Source organism: Epinephelus moara, chromosome 8 (genome assembly GCF_006386435.1).
Source record: "Epinephelus moara isolate mb chromosome 8, YSFRI_EMoa_1.0, whole genome shotgun sequence".
Lineage (NCBI taxonomy): Eukaryota > Metazoa > Chordata > Actinopteri > Perciformes > Serranidae > Epinephelus > Epinephelus moara.
Window position 1 is genome coordinate 40537075 of NC_065513.1, and position 24963 is coordinate 40562037.

The following is a 24963-nucleotide window of genomic DNA, read 5'->3' on the forward strand; positions in this document are numbered from 1 at the left end:
GTATGCTGTAAAGCCCTGTGAGGCAAATTGTGATTTGTGATATTGGGCTTTATAAATAAAATTGATTGATTGATTGATTGATTGATCCTTCAAACACAGACTGTAGACCCCTCTGTCTGCTTCTTTCTGGAATCATGATTTCCAAAAAATATGATAATATTTCTTCAGGCAGTGCAGTTAGTTACAGTGTGGGCTCCATGATAACTCCGATAGCTTGTCGGACTATCACAAAGGGGCGGGGCTTAGTGAAAGGGAAATTGGTGGTCTCCTTTTCAACGTGTGATTCCAGTATTGCTAGCAGTGTATCAAATTGGGCCACTGACACGACAGACCTGGAAACGATTGGGATAATTCTGCAGTTCCTTAATCAGCTGGTGAAAATCCCCTTGCTCTTGACGCCTTCTCAGGATTGGATGGACCCGATACATTTTTTTGTGAGAGGACTACAAAATTATCCTCACTGCTCGATGACTTCATTTTATCTCTTGATGTGAATTTTTACGACAACAACTGAACTTATAATGACTTAGAAATATCTAATGTAAAATCACAAGTAAGGCACATAATAGTGTGCTCATAAAATACCCCACTTTAGAAGCTGATGAAGTAAATATGTCTTTAGGGTCTCTACTCAGTAAATTTATCACTTAGCTGATCTATTTATCCATCAGTGTATTTAATCTTGAGGTTTCCCCATGGCCATAAAATCCATTACATTTATCTGTGATGACAAATTTGCTGCACATTAAAAGATGATCACAGTCTCATGGTTTAAGCCCGCTTTAATCCTGACTATAATTCATGTCTGTCTTGTCCAGACATGTTCAGCACTTTGGCAGCTCTACTCAGCTTCACTTAAGAAGTGTATATTTATTCCACATCTACGCTGAGGCAACAAGGGCTGGTGCTGTACATACTCACTATACCGGCCCTTTGCACAGCTCCTTCCAAGCCTATATTGGTCTCTCACGTCAACCTGAGTCTTTAATCCTGGTTAATAAGATTTCCTTACCCTTCAAATCTTGTCAAATCACACTGGAGTCAAGGCCTCCCCAACCAACGTGGACATGTTACAATGGAAGGAGACTTACCATAAATCCGAGCGTCCTGGCATGAGTCTCTTCTTTCCGCTGAAATATGGTTCAAAATCTTGGGTCTTGAGTCTGTGGGCGTAGTCTATATAGCCAGATACTTCCTGTCCAAGAGTATTATGATCCCTTATGAAAATGACCGACTGTAAAAAGAGAAAAAAAAAGAAGGAAACCCTCTGTGTAAATAATCATGGCCATCAAACCTCTCCTGAGTAAAAGCCAGGAAGGCCAGTGTCACTTGTTAAAAGTGGACAGATAGAGAGGATCCGTTACAAATCCTCCCACTTTGAAATACAAAGGTTCATGTTATACGATTCAAATCAGAAAAGACTCAAACTAATGTCATCCTGCGATGGCCCGAGCTAACCAAGGTGGGCTGTCTACAGAATATCCTGCTCAGATAAGTGCGTGGGACTCGAACTGAATCCTTCGACTTACAGTAACTAGAGTCTCAGTTCCGTTCCAACACTCCTACAGCCCGGGGCAAGAATGTAGCTTGAAATGACATGAAGTGTGGAGTACGTGGTTAAAAGTTATTACTGTAAGGTGTGAATACTTAACAACATTTTGGCTAAGTATAAGGGGGGAAAGACAAGTTAAGGCAAACAGGGGGCCTAAAAAGATGATTCAAGATTTGATATCTGTAAAGTAATTGACTTGTCTTTACTAGTGAATGAACATCAATTCCCACAAGGCTACTACCTAATTAAGCATCACTAGTTTGATGGACCAATCAGTCCGCCTGATTCAGAAGTGGCTCGTTTTTCTTCTTTAATAGTAAAACCACACCACAATGTCTGGTGCCTTTTTGTTTGTCTTCAGATCAGTGTTCATTTTGATCATGACAACTAGGACGAAAAATGTTTGTCAAAGACCTTTTTCCATAACTAAAGCCCTATTCGGACGGGATTAGTTTTACATAGGTACATGGGGTAAAGTAATAATTACCAGAGATTTTAGTCCCGTCCGAATGTGCCATGTCGGTAATCATTACCGCACGATGTCAGTAAAGATTACCGCGACTTTTACCTTCTGTAAAAGGGTCCCGGACAATTACCTCAGGTAATACTAATCCCGTGCGAATAGACCAGCAGTAAATATGTGTGTAGATATTTCGTCATATCCTGTTTACAAGTGGTTTTTCGCGGATTTTCAAGCATGGAGGCTCTTGAAGAAGCACTCAGTTTTGCACTTCACAGTCGGACAACTCTGTGTGAAACCTCAGGTACTGTGGGCCTACGACGAACACGATCCAAGTGTGTTCGAGTGTGGTACGCACAGGAAGCAACGTCATACACACATGACGACAGGAGGGGACGGCGGTGCGTGAATGGATTTACCCCTCCCACTTGTGGTAGTTTTACTGATATTTCTTATCCCGTGCGAATTGGCCATTAATATTACTGACGTCCTGTGGTAAAGTGACATTACCCCACGTGCCCATTTAAAACTAGTCCCGTCCAAATAGTGCTTAAGACAAGACGTTAATCAGCTAAAAATAGATATTTGATTATAAAAACTATGACAAGATGTATGCTTTGTTTGCGTTGGCGAAATGAGACAGGACTAGAACAAAAGTGGTGTGCTGTTGGATTTTGAAAATGCATGATATTTTCCCTCAATTGTGCCTCTAAGCTTTTGAAATATAAGCAATGCCATTGGTTGAATTGGCTGATAGATGTGTACAGACTCTCAGAATTCCAGCTATAGAGATGATATATGAATCCACACTCTCCAAGCTAACAACTTGATTAACAAAAATGGCAAGTTTTGATGATTTGGATAATGCGATAAGGCATGCCTGCTTTGTTGTTTTGGTGAATTGTTGCCTCAGTGGATTCTAGACACCGACAGTAGCGTCCATGTTGCCCTTGCCTAACAGCGATGCTCTCATGACTTTACCACTTGAACGTCAAGCGTATGGTGTACACAGCTTTCCATTTTGTTACTGCAAGATCTCAAGCTCCATTTGAGGCAGCAAATAATATGATAGCTTCAACACAAAAGGGTTTGGTTGGAAAAAATGTACAGATCAATGGACACACTTCATCTATAATTCAGCAGATGGGAAAAGACACTGTAGTGACGAGAGATGGAGAGACATCCTGCTGCTACAAATTGGGTCCCACCCTGCTTTTTATGCTACGGTATGTTAGCTAACTGTAACGTTAAAAGATGTCCTAATGTCCCAGTGTTAACTTAGCATATACATTAAACAAAACAACCTGTCACCTTGATTCCAATATCTGATATCCGTATTAGCCTGATTCAATTTGTCTGAGTTTTATCTAAAAGTTAGGGAGCAAATAATTAAAATTAAATGACATTTTGTCAACTAAAACTGGACTAAAATGTTTTCAGTTCTCAGCAACTTAACTAGACTAAAACGATGAAGGATAAAAATGACAAAAATGTGATTGAAGTCAATAAGAATTCTTGTTTCAAGACTAAGATGAAATATAAAATAGCTGTCAAAATGCACACTGCTTCAGACCACACCTTAAATAGACTTATATCCAAACCCTTCATGCCTAGATTGACTTTTTTAAAGACATCTGTTTTATAAGGAACCAGCAGTCAGCCTGGTAGCCTCGAGGACAGTTAGATCCAATCCAAAATGTTGCTAATATTTAACAGACCCAAACAAAGAGACCACCATCAATGACAGAAGCATGATGCTCAATTAATTACAATAGACAGTTCACAGTAAAAAAAAGTAATTTTTTGGGTTTTTGGGTTTTAGTAATCACTAGTAGTAAGTAGTTAGTAATCAATATCCTGTTTGAATAAAATCAGAATTATGGAATTTATTGTCAAAAATTTAACAAAAAAGCTGTTTCAGAAAGTTGCTACTGGGGAGCCTCGGTTGCTTAGTGTTTAAGACCTAAAAGAAAAGGAACTACTGGATGTGAGGGCGACAGGTTGTCTTTCTATAATCCAAACACTGATATCTGATTAGAACTCTATGAGTAAGACGAAAAAAGGCTTGGATTCTCCAACACAAACAAAAGACATAAATCTAAAGACAGTTCTCCGCCTGCTCGTCAGAGACCAAGTCTTTGAAGTGAGCCCAAACCAGACACAACCTGGAAAAAAAAAGGATGACAAATGGTTTTGTCACCGTATTCAGACAAAGCAAATGAAAGGCAAGTTGTCCAAATCCCCTCAGGTGACAGCAGAACATGAAATTATCTTTTCATGTCGATTTGATGGTTTAGATAACACATGATGACAATGGGTGGGAAGAACTCCAAACAGAGGACACGCTCAGGTGTGAAGAGGTTGTTTTGTCTGCCATCACAAAGATAAAAAGAAGCTGTTCTTTCTTTGCTGCTTTGTCTTGAGTAACGGACTCTTTTTGTCTCCGACTTGTCTTGTTTACTCTGAGCATGAATGAGTCCCACTTGAGGGCCTACAGTAACACAGTAAGAGGATCCAAGCGGAATACCTCAGCTAGTGATATCACATTTGTATGACTGTCAGGACACGGGCCATCTGTGGATCCCTTTACTAAAAAGGCGTGAGATAACTAGCGCTCCAGAGCTCAGAAGAAAAGAGGGCTCCTTTCTCTCTGTCTCTCAAACGTTTAAAACAGATGCTATCAGGTTCACAGCTGGCTGGAGGCCTGGGCCAGATACCCTATCTACTGGCTTCTGTCCTCCTGCAGCCAGCCTTGAAAAGACATCAGCAGGTAGACCTGGCAAAGGAGGCAAGAAACATTTGGGTAGTGGCGATAAAAATATCAGTTAAAGTGGAAAATGAGTTCTTTGCTTTAACTTATCATTATGGAGAAAATGTTAACGGCACAATCTAATGTCTTTAGAATAACACCATCACCACCAATTTTGTCTGCCATCAGGTACGATCTCCCAGGAAAATGAAGGCTCGATTTACGGCACAAAGAAATCATCGGGCAACCAAAAAAGGAAGAAGATAGCGCTACTGTTTTCCAAGGTATTGATGGGTAGCTATCCCCAGTTACCAAACAGTATCAATGTAAGTTTTTTTTAAGTTATTGCCCCCAGTAGTGAAAAAGGGGCATGGTGGAACAACCAAAGTAACAGTGGAAACTGATCCTGACATAAGAAAAAGAGCTCCATCGTTCAAAGGAAAATGGAAAGTGATTAAGCTGTTTTTGTGACAGCAGCGCCAACAATAATCCCAAATGCTAACAATGGAATAAAGTTGACAAATTGTCTGTTTCCACGTTAAATTCATCTATAGAACATACTCAAATCAATACGGTCAGCTTGCTGAATGAGCCAGTACAAGGACAACATCTCACTTTGATTTTATAACTGCATCCTCTCCAACTGTGAGCCAATTATATAAAGATAAAACAATGATTTTAATGTCTTCAAACAGAAGAGGCTTCTGATTATCCCTGCCCACATTTGCTTAAAAAAGTAAGATTATAATTGCAGCAATATGTAGCTGATAAGAACTGTAAAAATACAAGTGAGACCAGTTAAACATTTAAAATCCGCTCACATTTTGTGAGTCCATTACAACTCACAAGGTTCACTGACAGAACAACTGTCTTATACTAAACACATTTCCCAAACAAATATTACATGCTAATATTATTAGCACAAGCCTATGGCATTTTACATTGTATAAATTAGCCTAGCAGATAGCGGACTTTTCCTCTACTCATATGAAGCCAGGGACAACAGCAAAATTTAACAAAGGCAACGTTACATAATTCAGCTCCATTACAGATCACAAGGTTCACTGACAAAACAACTGTCTTATACTAAACATGTTTTCCAAACAAATACAACATGCTAACATTATTAGCACAAGCCTATGGCATTTTACATTGTATAAAGTAGCCTAGCGACGAGCGGAGATTTCCTCTGCTCATATGAAGCCAGGATAAATCACACAGATCACACAGACTAAAATGCAATTTTAGTGGAGGCTTTATTGTCTTCACAATTTATTGTTTCTTATCTGTGAAATTAAAGTAAATACAAGCTTTGTTTCCACTGAGGTAAATGGTGTCAGCTGACAGAAATAGACAGGAGGTCTGCGCACCACGACACATAGTTACATTTCTGGGGAGGTGCACGTCAGGCTACGGCGTAAGGTATGGTGTAGGTTCTACGTTAGTCTCTATATACAAACTCTATTTTCAGTCTGTAGGCAAACCCCGGAGATCTTGCCTCCGGAAGAGGAGTGGAAAAGTCCTGGTTTCTGGTTGTAGGCTGTTTGTAGTCCGCGTGATATTGACCAATCACGTCTGAGCCGGCTGCAGTTGTTGCTTGCCAGGTTAAACGGTCCGTGCGGTGAACTAACGAGGCGGAACATAATTGGCGTCACTGCAAACCAATCCATTGCAATGGTTCAGCATATTTACTTATATATAAACGGAAGTCGGAAACGGAAATTCGCCTCCTCCGCCCAAATCAAACTGGAATGCCAAAAAAATCGGGGGTCTGCCCCCAGAGGCTGTATCGCCGTCTGCCGGAAGTCAGACACCGAATACAGCCGATGGGTTCCGAGAATGGTTCTACGTCAACACCGAGCCTACGCCGTTGATTCGACATTGAAGTATAAATCCCGCTTTGGACAGTAGCCTAGCTAAAGAAGCGGCAGTGATGTCGCCAGTGCCTTTCTGAAAGTTACACAGATCTTCAGCTAAAAGCACTAAGAACAGCTGCACAATAAAAGGCATAATGCTCCGAAAAAGACACTAGGCACAGCGCTTTGTCTCTAGTCGCCTGCATGTGCCTGCATACACTTGCTTCTCATTGAGAACAACTGAAAAAAAGGACGCCAGTGCTGAGAAGCAAACATCATGTGGACACAGGCCCTAAAGCTGTCCAAATTTATATAGTTTCGCTCTCTCTATGGTCATATAACCCTAGTACAGTGTTCTCATAAATGATAACCAAATCACCACCAAACGTAAAAGTCAGACTGAAGTTGCATTAAAGCAAAATTATACATTAACCATGTTGTTACGTTTTTGCTTCATTTTTCTGTTGAGTTTCTGAAAGGAGTTGAATTGGTCAGGAAACAACGCCAAAGCATAAAATCATGGGGAAAAAGCATCTACCTTAACTTAAAGAAAAAAAGGCATGAATACATTTTGTTTTACTAACTTGCCTTTGACAGGTAAGCCAAAGTTCATTTCATTCTCAGGGAACTGGGGGAAAGAGTCAGACTCGCTTATTTGCTGCAAACAACCAACACGACATTCCAGCCCCGATGCTGGAGGGAGCCTGGGGACCTCCACCTTACACCATGGAAAACAAGTGGAGGCCTTACGTCACCTGCCAGCAATTACCAAGAACAGGTGCTGTGACCTCACAGGGCAGCGAGCGAGAGGCCCCGCTTTATGGCAAACATCAGTGTGGTGAGTGCCTGAGAAGCTGAGCGCTGCACAGGTCCCAGGTATAGACTCTGCCTCTTTGTGATACTCAATATTCAGCTTGCTCCTCTTTGAAACTCTTTTTTTTTTATATGCGTCCAGAGTTGAAATTTCAGCTGGCTGGAAGGAAAACACCAGTGACCTTAAGATGAAGGTTACATAAACCGGTTAAGAACAGTAGACCAGGAGTTTCCTTTAAATCCATGATCCGTGCAGTTAATAAACACAACAAAGCATCTCAAATCCTTGAGGGTACCCCGCCCTCTAAGAATCCACCATGAACATGTTTATGCGCTCAGGAGCAAACAGTGAAACTCGAACAGTGTTGACAATTGTAATTATTGTGGCCTGTGAAAACTGTGGAGGGATACCCTGCCCCTTGACAATAAGTAAAACCCACACAGATGTGAACTACTCCACAAACCTTTGGCTAATCTTTCAAAGCCCCACGGCTGAAAGAGAGGGATTTACAAATTCAAGTCAAACAGAAGCTGACAGCAGGCTGACACGTACTGTGCCCCTCCTTTGTGCTTTGACAATGTCCTACAGGTGGGGACACAATGGCTGGACCACCTGACATCCTGTGGCATGAGGAGGGGACGTCTGAATGTGTGTGTGACTGTAGGTGTTTGTTTGTGTGGTGAGTATGACACAGTGAGAGCGTGCTTTGATTCTTTGATCCAATAGTTCCTAATTCAACTTTCAGAACATCTCCTTGTCCAGCTGCTCGCCGTTATACAACACTTAACCTTTGAGAACTCCATCTTTTGTTTAAAAAAGGCTATGTAGAAACCCCCAACACACACAAACACACACCACCAACCTGTGTGCCGGCCCCCGTGACCCCCTCCTCCCCCTCCATTCTCCAGCCCACCTCTGCCCACACCGACCCCCCCAGTCCCTGGGAACAATCCTGCAGTGTCAGGGAGCTGTGCAGGTGTCTTGCGGTGTCAGCTGCCATACTGTTTATTATTGGTGGGCTGCGCTTTAGGAGGAATCCCGGGCCATCACTAACAACTGTGTAAATTTGTTGGGGTAAGGAAAACATGGCCTGTACTACAGGAATGTTTTTAGGTGGGAGCCCTTTTTCTGGCAGGCTTTACTCCTGTCCCTTTTCTGGGTATACCTAGAGGAGTGTGTGGGTCTGTGTGTGTGTGTGTGTGTGGTTATTTAGATTCCCATTAGCTCCTGTAAAAACATCAGGGGGTACTCTTTCTGGGATCCACATAATGTATCTACAATACTTCAATTAAATAAAAAAAACTGTCTTGTAAAGCCTGTTTTACTACTTTCCATGGTCAAAAATCCTGGTGACAAATACCAAGTCATTAGTCCTTGGTTATTTTCTCCTCTCTGTATTAAACCAGTCCGACTTGAGGGTATTTAAAAGAAGCCGTCAGATGACTGCCTCGTAAAAAAAAGAAAAGAAAAAAAGAGATGTCTGTCTGAAAAAACGAGCCCGGTCTCACTCTGAAGTTGTCGAAATCCGGCGCATGGGCAGTGACTTGAGGCGTCAGTATGATACGTGGCCGGCTGCCGTCATAGTTTAACGTCACCTGGCAGCATCGGGGAAACGTGGCAGGACAAGGACTAAAGTTAAGGTGGTGAAAGCCCACCTGGGGCGGTCAGGAGGGATGGAGGATGGGTCAAAACAAACACCGACTTTCACCTGAGAGAGCGCTGTTTACGTCCTGTATGATAATAAATAAACCTGTTCTTATTTCCAAACCCTAACCAAGTGCCGAAACAGAACCGTGTGTGTTGTGAGTTTATCTATCTCCGCACTGTTTTGCTCTCCTCTCTCGTGAGGTGACAACACAAACTATACATCTACATATCGTGTCCAGCAAGAGTGAGGCTCCTATCCATCCTCGTTCTTACAACATAACCCGATCATTAAAATATCAGTTTCCTTAACTTGATCGTTATTTTAGCCACATTTCAAACAGGCTTTGCTGGAGTATGGCAGTCCTTATGCTCAGTGTGTGTGTGTGTGTGTGTGTGTGTGTGTGTGAGTGGTGTTTGTCAGAGTTTTGGGAGGGGATCAGGAGTAGGCTGAGGATGATTACTTATTTGACTTGGAGGTGACTTCACACAGCCGGCTTGTGTAATAGGTGCGACGGTAGAAACCATATGTGCTGAGGTGTGTTGCGTCCGTGGGGATCTACCCGAATTACACATCCTGCAGGAAATGTGATCCAGAGCCAGAGCTTACTTACTGAAGAGTGTGTAGGCAACAGACCAGGTCAGCGCAGTCACTAACCTACATTAGCCAGGGCTTACTGCTCTGACTTTATGTTGGTATGATTTTAATGTGAGAACTATGCTATGTTTCAGAAATCATGTCAGAAAGCATAAAATTAAGGGTGTAATCCTGTTAATAATTCCTTAGTCACTGTTGACATTAAGTCCACTGTAACACACCAATAAAACTGTGAGTAATAAGAGAGGTAATGCATGTCTGGACTCCAGGTTTCATGAAAAAGTTGTGAAGTACAAACACACACACACCAGGGTGTCTACTGCACTGAGGAAACACACAGCAGTATAAAAATGAGGGCTGTTCTATGTAGAAAAAAAGATATCAATCAATATGGCTAACACCAATTAAATATCACTTCTTTCGGTTTCTGAAATCAACACTGAAATATTTTACTGATCATAGCTTCCGCACATCTGTAAAACTAGAAGGGCACCTTTGTAGCAACAACAGCATAGCAGCAACAGCCTGACTGATACTGGATGTTGCAGGCCAATTACAATATTCATCATTTAGACATTTGCGTGAAATGCTGTGATAATCAGTGTATGAATTGCAGAGTTATGGCAAAAATAATTTTTGTGAGGTCACTGTGACCTTGACTCTTAACCTCTGACAACCAAATTCTACTCATTTCAGTTCATTTGTGAGTCCAAGTGGACATTTGTGCCAAATTTGGAAATATTCCAGATGCTATTGCGCCAAATCTAAAGAAATTCCCTCAAGGTGTTCATGAAATATCGTGTTCACAAGAATGAGACGGATGCCAGTCACAGCGACTTGACGTTTGACCTTTGACCACTAAAATCTACTCAGTTCATCTGAGTCCAAGTGGATCAAATTTGAAGCGATTCCTTAAGGTGTTCTTGAGATATCGCGTTCACAAGTGTGAGACAGGTGCAAGGTCACATTAACTTTGACCTTTGACCACTAAAATCCAATCAGGTCATCGTGAAGTCAAAGTAGATGTTTGTGCCAAATTTGGAAAAATTCCCTAAAGGTTTTCTTGAGTTATCGCGTTTATGAGTATGAGACGGATTCAAGTCACAGTGATCTTAGCTTTTGACCTTTGACCACCAAAATCTAATTAGTTCATTGCTGAGTCCAAGTGGATGTTAGTGCCAAATTTGGAAAAAATTCTCTCAAGGCGTTCTTGAGATATTGTGGTCAGGAGAATGAGGCGGATGCAAGGTCACATTACCTTTGACCTTTGACAACTGAATGTGAATGTGAAGAAATTGAGACACCTTTTCTAAAAAGATGTGTTTGGTGATTCTGTATGGCATGGTTGATATATTGGTCTATCTTTAGTAGCAACAGCTCAACTTACAATAGGCGTGTTTAGCACAACATGTTTCATTCCTGTTAAAAAATGGCCCACAATGCAGTGAGTCCATAGAGAGACATTAAGTAGGCTAATGGACTACAAGGATACCACACACAAACACACCTATTGTATGTACTCACTCCATAAATGTGTTGGAGTGTGCCTTTTAGATACAAGCGCAGGATTGTGAGCTGTTTGCAAAGCGCTGTGAGTCACCATAATCTGTTTGAGCACCCTTTAACATACCCTCTCATCACAACCCTCCACATGGGCCGCTGATAGACTGCAGCCACCCTTCCCAGACTTCCCTACACTCACTCCTGGCAAATGCTGCCACTTTTCCATCCACTAAAAAGTCTAAATCCAAGTTTAATTTTAAAACAAGCCTATATCTACGAAAATAAATAAAGACTGGGGTTTTGATTGTTTCCATCCTGGAACGAGATGAACACATTTCAGCTTTGCCCCACAGATTCAGTGGTCACTACGACTTCAAATATCTGAGTGTTTACAATGCAAACACGGTGTTTTAAACCTCGTCATTTCTTTCACCGTCTATGATCCCACTGCGCCATCATGTTACTGACATACCTCGCCAATGTGTCCAAGAAAAGAGAATTTCTAAAGCTCTTGGTTGTAAGTGCCATAACAGACCTTATTGTGTGTGCACGCAATAAGGATGGAAATAATCAAAAGACATTTCTTTTCCTTTCGTTTATAATTACAGGGTGTGTCACTAGACAGATGTCTTGGCACCGGATACAAAAATGCACAAGTTAACTGTTCAAAAGGACTTCTTGCCCTACATGGTGGTTTAATGTTATATCTGTATTCTCTTAAAGCCCTGCACAAAGGCCGGCTGGGCCACACAAAACGCTGCAAGGGAACCTTTTGCTTTATTCCGTGCAATGCATTATTGCATAAGAGGATTTTCTCTGTGAGTTAAATTATTTTTCTTGTCAAGCTCACATCTGTTCACTCTTACTTAAATATTTGAATGTATTCGTTTTAAGCTTGTTAATGATCTATTAACATAAATGTATTTATTGTCAACTTTCTATTTGCTTCATGCTGTTTCCCTTCTCTCTTGAGAACTGGGTTGTAACTGTGTGTATGAGTGTGTGGGTTTTGCTCATATAAAATGAAGGGCGTGTTAGTGCATGTACTGTAAGAGGTTTTTTTTTTGTTCATTTGTTTGTCATTCTATGACCACAAGAATTTCCACAATTTGGGAAATTCTGGGAATTGAAGTATGGAAAGGACACAATGGGAAATAGTCTCTGGAGGATGTGTGACCTAAAGCCCACATTAGGTAATAATAAAACATGCAGTATGTTTGACTAAGTTGCTATATTTGGGTTGATGCATCGCAAATACGGATGCTAGAATATGGGGATGTTTAGTTGTTGTTTAGACGTCAGTGTAGCAAAAAGGCATATTTGTGCATTTGTTGACACCAAGTGCTCTCCATCTGCATCCATAAACAGACTGCATGGGTGTTTGTGCAAGAGACGGAGTAAATAAATCCAGAAGCAGGTGTCCTCCTATTGGGCTTTCTAAACACCCAATGGTGGACAGCTACGCCCAGTGAGGTTAGCCATGAAGGCAGAACAACTGTGGCCAGATACCAAAGGGGAAGCGGCTCGGTCAATCAGTAAGGAAGGCAAGGCAGCTAGCTCAACCCTCGGCTGCGTTGGCCTCTGTCTTTTTGGAGAACTCGCCAGTAAAGCCATCACCACAAAATAAGTGGCTTGAACCCACACACTTCAAATTACAGGGCACGCGGAATCAGAAAATGCTATCCTGCTTTTCGCAATTGGTGTTTAAGAAATTCTATTAAAACCTCCTTAGTTTGGCCCACAGTGCAGCTTTGCTGTTTTTCTCCGACTGCATCGCTTCACGTCGGCTGGAGGAATTGTGCTTTGTTTGGAGAATTGTCACTGTCCTCACAAACGATGCATTGCAACAATAGGCGGACTCACTGTACAGCGGACACGGCTGCACGGAAACATTGTAGTTTGACACAAAAAGCAGCAGCATGGATCTGGAAGTTATGGTTGTCTTTGGAAGACATGTTGGATGTGCCTATTAAACTCTAGAGCTCACTGGGAAAGAGCAACATAGTCACACCATGCTCTTACTGTAGTGGTGCCAAAACAACTTCCTGCTGCAGCATAAAGAAGTGATGGGAACATGAAAACAGGACCCGGACCAGTTTCCTAAAAGCAACACTTCAAGTCGCTTAACAGCAACTTAATCTTTGCACGTCCAGTTTTAATGTTGATTTTTATCCCAAGGAGTAGAAAAAAGTCAAATAGTGCTTCACATAATTTGTAATTCAACTTTTTTTAGTCAACTTTAGTTAAGTATTACTCAGAAATCAAACATAGAAGACAGAAAAGGAAAAGTGTGCACTAAATACAGACCTGTGACGAGAGAAGCAGCTCAGTGCTTTTGCAAGATCTGCATCGGTGGACCATCTGCTGTGCAGTTCAACACACCGGGACAGGGTTCATTTTTAACATGCACTTTTTCTAGACATGACTGCTTTCACACAATAACTAAACTCACAATGTCCAAAATGTCACTGCTTAATTAGCAGACAAAAAGACAAAGCGAGCAGGAAACTAATGGGATCACTCTAAAGTATGCAACCTGTTAAAGAAGAGTTAAAGGTTTGAAATCCTTGGCAGGTGGCAGACATTTTCCTGCTCCCTACAACTGCAGCTGATAAAGGCCTTCCCCATATGGAGAATAAGCTGTCAGGCTGACAGGTGGCATCACTTACAGAGCTTGGTACAGAGCCCTGTAACAGAAAAGGGGTAAAGTTTCTGCTCCCTGGAAGAGAGAAAAAAAATCCTGCCCCTACAGTAAATTAGTCGCATGCCTGAATTCAGGGAGGAATTACGGGTTGAGAATAGCAGGCGGGTCCGGCACATGTGGTCAAAACACAAATCAGTCAAACGCCATCTCAGCTACGGATTTCAGACACCAAAGTGACCAAGCAAGGCATATCTTTTCCCTCCCCTTCACTCCTACAATCATTTTCCACATTCCACTGGCTTTTAAATTACCAGTGGGAAGAAGAATACAAGTTTAGCCTAAAATACATGTGAAAGCAGTTCAACAGAGTCACTTGTCCACTGGTGAGTTTGCGAAAGCTTGTCGTCAAGAAAATGAAAAACCGGGATTATGGTGTCATTAACGTTGTGGTCACTTTAATCCTTGCTGTTGCATTTCCTGTCCTGTTCAAGGACTAAGTCCTTCATTTTAATGTGCAAGTCTGAGGCTGAACTTTGCAGCAGCTGTCCACATGTACGGGCTCTTTGGAAATATCACTAAGATTTACGTCTGTGTCAAATATGATATTGCAGGATAAAGAAATAAAGGAACCTCCTGATGTTTTCTTTTGTCAAATAGCGTGTCATAACTTTGTCCTGCATCTTTCTCCAAACTAGCAGATGACACCTCAAGATAAATCTGGATGTCTACAGTCCAGACACAAGGCCCAAACCTACATGAAGAATAACGTTAATGTAGACTGACTTTAAACCCATCATCTTGAACTGCAGCAGTGTGGCTTACAGGAGGTTACAGCCTGTGTGTCTGTCAATATCAGCCCGTTTTCATTCCCAGGTTGTCAAATACGGCAGCTTGGTCAGTGGCCATCAACCTTTAGCGTCTGTTGGAGACATACCAGGCTTTCAACTAACTCCGATGAAAATCCATCTGTTGCAGTTATGTAGGCGGTGGCAAATATGGCGGGGGATAGGTGAAACAAACACAGGACTTTAACCCAGGAGACCACTGTTTGTGAAACATTGTAGGTAACATTTGTCACATAACAAAGTTAACTTACTTAAGTTACGTAACAAACACGGATGCACGATAATATCGGCACATCGTTGGTATCGGCCAATATTGACTTTAAAATGAACCATCAGAATCACCCAACAAGCTTTTTCTTAATTTACACAATGAATGAATATCACATAATCATCACATTGAAAAGTATTGTATCTAATGTCTCCATCTGCTGGTGGGCCATCACGATAAGAGTATGCACGTATGATATGATACTAATTCCACTAGAGAAGAGACTTGATGATCACTAAAACTAGGTGGGGGAAAAAGTGGATATATCGATATCGGTTATCAGTCAAATAAGTTGTTACGTATCGGCATATCGGATATCAGCACAAGAAACAATATCACGCATCCCTAGTAACAAACATATATATATATATGGTTTTAACCCAAACCATCATCTTTTTTCCTAAACCTAACCAAATAGTTTTGTTGTCTAAATTCTGAAAAGACACTATGCATGTAACAAGCTTAAATTGCCATGTAATCCCTGAGCACCCAAAACTGATGCTAATGGGGTATCTAGAGTGTCATAGCTTGAAGCGCGGGGCCACTGACCAAGCTGCCGTACTTGATGAGTTGGGAGTGANATGGTTTTAACCCAAACCATCATCTTTTTTCCTAAACCTAACCAAGTAGTTTTGCATGTAACAAGCTTAAATTGCCATGTCATCCCTGAGCACCCAAAACTGATGCTAATGGGGTATCTAGAGTGTCATAGCTTGAAGTGCGGGGCCACTGACCAAGCTGCCGTATTTGATGAGTTGGGAGTGAGAACATGTTGTCAGCACTGCATGTAGAGGAGTTCCTTCAGTTTGGCATGTTGGTTCTCTAAGGGAGCGATCACACCGAGATGAAACGCCAGAAACGTGACGCCTGTAAAACCATTGTTTTCCTATGATACGGCGCGTCTGACTGGCGTTCAAGCGTCTTTTCAGATGGCTGTTTTTCTGGCGTCTTTTTAGACGTGCGTTTTTGTAGACGCGCGTTTTTAGATGCACATAGACGCTGAAAAGTTAAAATATTTTCAACTTTTTGAGTGTCAGACACCAGTAGCACCATTCGTCATTGTCGTCATTGGCCCTGACAGCCAATCAAATCCACCTTCCTGTTTTGTTGTGGCAGTTACGGCAGCTTACGGCAGTTACGAGCGACAGACAACACAATGCAATCCGAAGACGAGAAATTTATCCTGACAATATTTGATTTTTAAGAATTATACAACACACGCACACCTCAGTACTCGAACAAACACAGGAGGAGACACGCATGGAGCTGTGCGAGCAGTGCAACGAATTTGTCTGGTGGCTACAATGTAATTGACGACGACATTATCGTCGTAGCAGCTAGTTAATTTTCAGACAGTGGGATATGTGATAGGGCTGGTGACCTTATTTCGTAGTTCATAGTTTTTGTGCTGCATTTCTATGTATGAAAAGTGCTATATAAACAAAGTTGGATTTGATTTGATAGCTCGTGATAGTTTCATGTAAGCTAGTACTGTCTCTACTGTCTTTGAGGGAAACACTATATCCAAGGGGAGACATAGGGAGATGACAGTAGGTGTGTGTGTGTGTGTGTGTGTTGCGCACGCACCCCCGCTCCACAGGCGCTCCTTGCTGGGTTTTTTGTCTAGCGCGCATTGAATAAGCGCTTCCAGCGTTTCAACCGTCTTTGAAGTGTCCGTGTCTCTAGCGTCTCATTTCTGTGTGATCGCCCCCTAATACTGTCATAGAAAAGCAAAGCGATGCCTCATTCAAAGTCTTTGTAGAGGGTAAAACAGTGCAGAACAATGCACTTTCAACAATTTTTTTTGATACGGGCGCTAAAAATAAAGCACAAATGATGGTCAATGACATAAAGGAATGGCTTTATTTCATTGCAAAGGCAAATTTGAACATGAAATTAACCAATACATTAACTCTTAACAACCTAACCCTATCTATAATCATTTAACACTAAATAACACTTAATAATTATAATAAAAGCAAAATAAATTTTGAGTTGGGATCAATTATTGTCTCTGTAAATCAGGAGACACTCAGCAGCCAGACATTTCTTCATTATCTGTTTAGAGGCAGCTGAGACTGTCATTACAATGACAGTAGCTGGTCACCCTTAACAGTCCACCTTAAGTGAGCCTGGTCAGGTTCCAATGGGAGGCTGGTTTAGCTGGCAGATTTTTCTGGCTAACATCAGAGCAACCCCTGGTCCCAAGAAATGCAGCTCAGCTTTACCTCCAAGTTTTTTTCATAGGCCACTTGCAGTATTGCAGGAAAATCTTTTTTTGAGATTTTGGTACTCAACCCTACTTCTAATGTCATTACAAGAGGAAACTGCCAATATATTCACAGTGAAAAGAGATATTTGGATTCTATGTATCATCTTGGACTCATGTCCTCAGCTCAGTTCAGGCCTCGACTCTGACACCACATTCCCTTCATATCAACAGACTTCAGTAACCAAAAGCCATTTTGGGAACTGCAGTTGTTTCTCTTCTCTGGGCTTCTCTGGGACACCAGTATTATTTTTAAGGCCCTTCCCTTATGTCGGACAATTCCACATGACTGTTATCACTCAAAACACAAGTAAGTAAAACATGACAACCAGTCTGTCACCCTTGGCAACCAAAGACACTGACTAATGGCCTCATTAAGACGACAAGGACGTCCAAATTATTGCCTGGTGCTGGCTGTGGTCACTGGCAGAAAAAATCTTCAAGGAAAGTGGAACTGGGATATGAAGCATTAAGTTCAAAATCTTCTCAAACATCCAGGGAAAGGTGAACTCAACACAACAGTGGCGACAAAGTCCTACACCAACATCGACACCTCCACTGTAACATGAACTCTAAATCCATGTTCTCCATGTTTAATTATTTACTCTAAACTGTCTCTTCTGCTGTTTCCTTGTTGAAGAGTTTGATGTGGCAAGTGGAGCTGTGAGCATATGACACATGTATTTTCTCGGCTAAAATGACCACTAATCGTCTTTCAAAGTACAAAAGATGAACACATAACTAAACACAGATCTGCTTGTGCAGGTGCGTGAAGCTGGTAACAGTTTGTGTGATTTGTAAAGCAAGCATTTATCAAGCTCTGAATCCCTGAGAATTTCTCGGTGAAAGCCTGACACAAAGGTCTTGAGGTTTTTCTCATCTTTGTTTTTCAGTGGGGAGCTGCTCAGAATCTAAGCTACTGTGTTTTCTTGGGGGAACAAAGGCGGGACCTTGAGGTAATTGTAGCTGTGTTGAGGATTTTATTTCTCATACATCTGTGTGAAAAGGGGGCATGCAAACAACGTTACCATCTGTGGTGGACGCCGAATCATCTGTGACAACTGATTCAACACCGTGGACGAACACGGTTGTTTTTACTGAAACTGATACGCTACCAAATGAACACAATACAGTTAACACTGTCAATCATCACTTTATTGGGCTGTCTGGAAAAATAATCTACAACACAGGGCTAAGTTTTACGTCTATACACAAAGGAATATACAAAAGAGCCGTTAAAGTCACCTGTCTCTGTTATGTGCTTAACAATATGATTTTATCTACTGTATTAGTCCTTCATGCATTTGTTCTGCATCTACTCTATCTTTCATTGGTAGTAGTTTTAAACATTCTTCCGAAAACCCCAATCCTTCCCTAACCTTAATCAAGTAACCTTAAGCTAACAACATGTAGGACATGAGATGGGAACCCCAGTTTTTAGTGTCAAAGTCCAGTTCCTCAGTATGTCAGGTCCTTAAACCTCTTTATGCTATGCTGTGCAAGGATGCCAAACATTCTAGACCCCGTCTGCACATATATAAATATCTGACTTCTCGTCAACATGCAAACAGATATTTAAAACACTTTTCAAGGTGCAGATTTTTCAAAAGTCTGGCTACTTTGTATCCGTGTGGACGTGTAAAATGGAGAGTTTGGGAAACAGTCAGTACGTTTACATGGACAGGTTAATTCCACTTTCATTCGGAATGAAAGGCCATTCCGATTTAAAATTAAATCCGATTAAAGGGGGTGGGGCATGTAAACGTTCATTCCTCTTTAAGTTCATTCCGGTCTTTCTGCGCATGCTCGTTTCCTTGCCCTTCTGGCGCGATGACGTATATAGTGCACATAGCAACTGGCTGAGATAAAGCAGTCGGACTCGTTGCACTCACCAGTTTCCATACGCCAAAGCACAGTCTTCTATCTCTCTTCTTCGACCTTCTACCTCCCTTCTCCTCCTCAACAGACGAAGCATTCGCAGAACAAGGTTGTTGTCGTACTGCTGCTTCAAGAATATAAGCAAAACACGCCTGAAAAAGGCACTAAGAACGGCATCGTCAAGCATCTTGTTATCCAGAGCGAGGACTACAGTGTTTTCTTCCGGTAAACGTAAACACATAACATCTGCCCCGCCCCCTATCCAATCAGAAACCTTCCCTGCCCCAAACCTTGCGCAGACCTGAATACAGGCGATTAAACTGATCTCCGTGTAAACCCTCATTCGGAATTAATATTTCCCATGTAAACTACCTGGAAAAACTTTAATTCCGATTTATTTGATTCAGATTTATTTCATTCTGAATGAGAAGCCGTCATGTAACCGTAGCCAATGACGTCTTCTCCTCAAGTTGTGCATCTCCATTATTGCTTTGCGTAACAAGCATGTGCCAGGAGCAACAAAAACAATGGCAGACAACTGGTTAATTGTTGCTAGCACCACTTGAACTAATGACTAACTTATGCCTAAACTCAGCAGTTTACCACACATTCATTTATTTGTGGCAGCAATCCAGGATAACAAGATCCACCACCACATTTTGATTTTTTATTTTCGGACCTGGACCATATGTACACTGTTGGAATATAGATACCATACGGTTATTCACTGCACCACAGTCTCGGAGCACAGAGTGTACTCTGGGCACAGACAGAGCAGCAGAACGTCAGGCACAGTAAAAGTGAAACTTAAACTGTCATTGTGCTGGATCTAAAAGTTTGCCTCTGCAGCAGCTGCTCCTCTCATCCATCAATCTGATCTGATCAGCTCTCATAGGATCAACTGATCAATTAGACACCCTGCCAACCGGGTCTCAATCTGAAGTCACTGAAAACCAGCACTTGGTCAGCTGCTTCTAGTGTGTAGACACCAACAAAAAAAGCCATCCTTTCACAACTGTATGATACGCCGCCTGTCGCCATTGTTGTTTAATGGCACCCAGCGGTGTCAGGGGGAAATGCGGCAGGACAACAATGAAAGTTAAGGCAGTGGAAGTCCGAGTAGGGTGGGTGGGAGGGGTAGTGGATGGGTCCAACAACCGCCAACTTTTACCCAGGAGGCCGTTGTCCGCTTCCCATTTGATTGTAAAGCCAGCCCTGTTCTTTTTTCCTAAACCCAATGATGTGTGTTTGTTGTTGAAGGAAAAAAACGTCAGTTCATGGTGTTGCCCCAATGTAGTGCTTTTATTTTGAAAGAGACTGTATGCAAATGGTAAATTTCCTGTGAAAACAGAAGTGTATTTTGAAGGAAGACAATGCATGTAACAGGCAGAACTTGACATGGCGTCCCAGAACATCAACAACCAACGCTCACCTCGAACGTCATATCGACGTGGAAAGTCCATCACCAAACGTCAATATGTGATGAGGTCGGAGTGAGAATGTGTTGACCCTGCTACTCAAAACTCACTACACAAACTGCTGCTGAGGAAAAAAAGAACTCATAAAGAGTTTTGCCTGTGCTGCGTTCACAAACCCAAAAAACCTCCGAATGGACGTGTTATTTTTGTGTTCTGGTATGGACGAAGATATTTTGTAAAAAAAAAAGGTTTAAAGATTTTTTTTAAACTGAGGTGGAAAATATATATATATTTTTTAAAGATCTGTATATGTGTAGACAGAGACCTTGATGGGAGAGAAAAGTTTCTTCAGAATGTGGATATTTTTCTAAAACATATGTGCAGAAGCAAATTCAAACATGTTTTAGGTGACAGGTTTGCTTTTACAACTAAAAAGAGAAAATTAACTACAAGTTTGGAATGCCGCTGTCATTAAAACATAACAGGAAATACTTTTTAAAATATTATTTGTGGAGTTCCTGGAGCTGTGTCACCATCATCCACAATATACAGTAATGCACTGAGGGACAGTAGTGTCAGTCAATAGCAAATTAAAAAATCAAGTGGATTAAGTGTGCGTGTTGACCTGAAGATACTTAATTTAGTCACTTTTTCAGTGTAAATACCACATACTCAAAGTCAGGTTAGAATCAGTGCGAGTGTGAGTGTGTCACAGCTACAGTGTGTGTTTAGTACGGCTGCGTCTCTACAACTGATTTAACACAGAGATAAACTGAACATCTGATGCTGAACTGCAAATTACAAACATCCTGCAAGTCATTCGACTGGAAATAGAAACAAATTCATCTTGGTGGGTCCGAATACTCGTCATTGTCACCTTGGAGACAAATCATTATAAAGTGGCTCAAATCATTGTAGAGAATTACCCTCAGTGCAGCTATGCAAAAATTACACAGTACCCTTAGTTCTAAAGTGGGCACGAACAAGGCTGCCACAAACAACTTTATTTTTGAGTGCACTCCCTTCCTGTTATTTGAGGCGGATGTTTTAACAGATTTTTGAGTGGAGGCATACATGTTACATTGGTCAGCACCATCTGCAGCTCAACAGATACAGCAGCGCCCTGGGCTCACAAAGTTACTACTTTAGGCCCAGATGCTGGCTGCAGTGACCACATGACGATGATCCTGCAGTAGTAAACACATACCAATCTTTCACTCCGACACATACTTGAATTTAAAGAGCGGCCAGCACCTTCTAAGGATACAGAGTTCAGGCCAAGACACACCGCTGCCGAACGGCGTGGGTCAAAACAGCCATCCCTATTATTTTCTATGTACGACCTCACACCAGTGGCTGGTAGACGTGCGCCGGCACTGTGGACCCCATGAGACTTCACGCAGCTGTCCTATTTCGTGCCTTGCCACCCCTGAAAAAATGCATTTTTTCCTCCACTCTCCACTAGCTCTTCTTCTCTACTCCCATGGCAGCTCAGCTCCTCTCCGCACCTCTTGCTGTCGCTGTCTCTCATGGTCGTTGAAGAATGATTGAGATCAGGAAATATCTCATTCTTCACGACCCACAAAGTCATCGTTATAAAGACAATGGCAAAAAGGATATTGCCTGGTGGGCCATAGCTGGAGCTTTTCAGGTGAGAAGTCAAGTTTAACTATTAGGTGCCCACACTGATTTTAAGCTCATGCAGAGCTGGAGAGAAATACAGATCCTTTAGTAAAATTGGTAACAACTGTGTGTGGTCTCCTGTTCACATGCTGCAGTGCAAGGTGCAACAAGGTGCAAACAAGGTGCCTACATAAACTCACTAGATTGAAAATCTTGTTGGGAAATCTTTGACTGAATCAGATCAGTTGTTTTAATGGTACAGTTTCTGCTTTGTGATACACATTCTCAAAAACACTCAAAACACCAGACGGTTGGTGCTGCGTTCAAGCAACGAGGCCTCCCAATATTGGCGGTTACCACCGTATTAGCACAGTAAATCCAGCAAACCTTCAACAACAACAAAGAGCAGATAAACTTGGATTACAACACACACAAAGGCAGCTCATGATGCCATTACTCCACTGTAGGGCTGCACCTAATGATTCGTTTTTCATCGATTAATCTAGCAATTATTTTTTTGATTAGTCAATTAATATAACCAACAAAATATTGATTATTCTAAAGATATTTTTTTTATTACTCGATTAATAACATAATTTATTTACCCAAAACTAAATGTCATAAACTCGTCTCCTTAATATTTAAAAATGATATTCAATCATTTTCACTTAATAATGGTGACATATTTTAAGATTAGTCTAATTTCCACATCACTGCAGTGTTTGATATAATAATAATAATAATAATAATCGTCATCATAATCATAAAATCCTAGACTTAAAATCCAAAAGGCTTGCTGTGACACATAGTTTAATAACTGTATATCAGAGCAACTTTTTCCCTGAACTAGAAAATCGGTATTTTACTGGACTTTATATTTAAAATGATTATGACAAGGATTTATTTAATCACTGCAGTAATACACAGTTGAGATCATCACTGGCAAATGTGTTTTTGCATCAGTGTGGGGCAAGAAAAATAACTGAGACAATTTGCAGACTGTAACAACAAACGTCAGTTTAAGTCATTTTCTGACACGTGTGGTCGTTAAGGTAAACAGAAAACAGGAAACGGCCAAATAACAAAGTTAGGTGATGTATGGAGCATTAGCAGCGGTGCCAAACGTTGACTACAATTAACAGAAACACATTGCACAAGTTGATAATCCTATTATATCACGCCTGGATGGGGAAAAAGTAAACTGGACGGTGTTATCTGCAGCTGTATTAGAGTGCTCTGAGGATGCTTTTGCTTGAAGTGTTGGTGCATAGCAGTTTTACTCCTTTGAGAAGTCGAGATTTTTTAGCTGCAGCCGGTGCTTTGACCGCCCAGGCCACACTGCCTCCGTATTGTTGACGATGCAGTTGCTTGCACGCCTCCATAAATAAGTAAAGTTTTGAGAAAATACAGTAGTTATATCAGCAGGCAGCTCTGAGGCAGCGCCGCAGCAACACTGTCTGTATGAACACTGCAAGTGTGTGAGCTGCATCAGTTCAGCAAGGTAGCAGTCACGCCCTTTTTACAAGTCAAAGTATCTCCGTAACCGATGGCGTCGATTACGCAGAGGAATCGCCCCAGCTCTGCTCCACTATATCTTTACATAGCAAATAGTTTTTGGCTGTTACATTAATGCTCTAATATTGTATAGCACTCCTTTGAAAGACAAGTTTTGCAAAATCACAGACATAAACTCTGACTTAAAGTTAGAGAGCTGCTAAAGTAACCTGCTCTGACAACATCTGAGAAAGTGAAAACTTAATTAACCCCGTCACAGAGCATGTAAACACATGCAGGGTGCAGTAGTTTATTTGCATTAGTGATCCATTGATTGACATTTTCAAATACACCCTAACAACATTTCCAAGAAGTGTACAGGTGTCAGACCTGTCCAACATCCCGTTCCTGGTCCTGTACTCTGTACCTCAAATCTTCTCAAGCTTCACAAATTAAAAGCAAAGACTCGCTAATGTAAAACAAACATGAACGTGTCTTTGATCTGTTGCTCTGAAACCACAGAGATGCTCTGCCAGGTTTGCCAGTTTGCCTGATCCTGTCAGTGCGGGAGGTAATGTCCACTCACAGTTTGTAACTGCTGACGTCATTACGAAGGGATGTGGAGAGTAAAAAGCTTGTCAAAGGGGGGGTTTATATAAGAAGCATCCAAATGTTTCGATAGGAAATCCAAGTGAGTTTGGTGTGCTCGGGAGCCAATGCAGGTGTAATCCTTCACTTCAGCTCAGGTGTGGAAACCAGAAGGCAGCGAGGAGAAAAAAAAAAACTAGGATGTTGAGAGGGAGTTGTCCTCTGAATTACCTCTGTGAAAACACACTCACCAGAAAGCCCCTGAGACGTTATTATTTTCCTTCCTTCTTTGTCTTGGACAAAGTTTGGTTGAGTTTGTGTCAGATGAAGTGAGACTAAGGGATTTAGTGTCTATATTTCCCACGTTTTTTACTGACTACATGTCTGTGTTGGGATCCAACTGTGGCGTCGATAGTTGTTCACTAAAAAGAACTGCCTCTCTGTGCTCGAAGTTGGGAGTGCAAGTGCAGAGTTTGGTTGCAGTATTAGACATTTGTGGAGACGTATAACACTTATCTGTTTAATATTCTGAAAGTATGTAGCCACCTGGCTGCTCCTGGTGCTGCCTGAGGCACCCTGGCTCACTGTGTCACAGTGAAAAGATTCTCAGTATTGTGAGCTATATTAACAAGATAAATCAAATTAACAGCCATAATGTGCGAAAAAAAAAGAGTAAAAAAAGAAGAAATACCAAAGAATTGGAGTGTGTTCAATTCTGCCAGACTTCGTGCCCTTTTGTCTGAGCGCTGCTGTTGCAGGA

The 24963-nt window shown here is 41.5% G+C and overlaps 1 protein-coding gene across 1 annotated transcript in view; it reads right to left on the bottom strand.

Annotated features, from left to right (window-relative positions):
* The window catches only part of cfap299 (cilia and flagella associated protein 299), a 127385-nt gene that overhangs the window by 31355 nt on the left and 71067 nt on the right, over positions 1 to 24963 (bottom strand). Inside the window, exon 4 of the mRNA XM_050051227.1 lies at positions 1092 to 1234. Within this exon, the coding sequence (XP_049907184.1) occupies positions 1092 to 1234 (143 nt within the window). The remainder of the gene's footprint in view (positions 1 to 1091; positions 1235 to 24963) is intronic.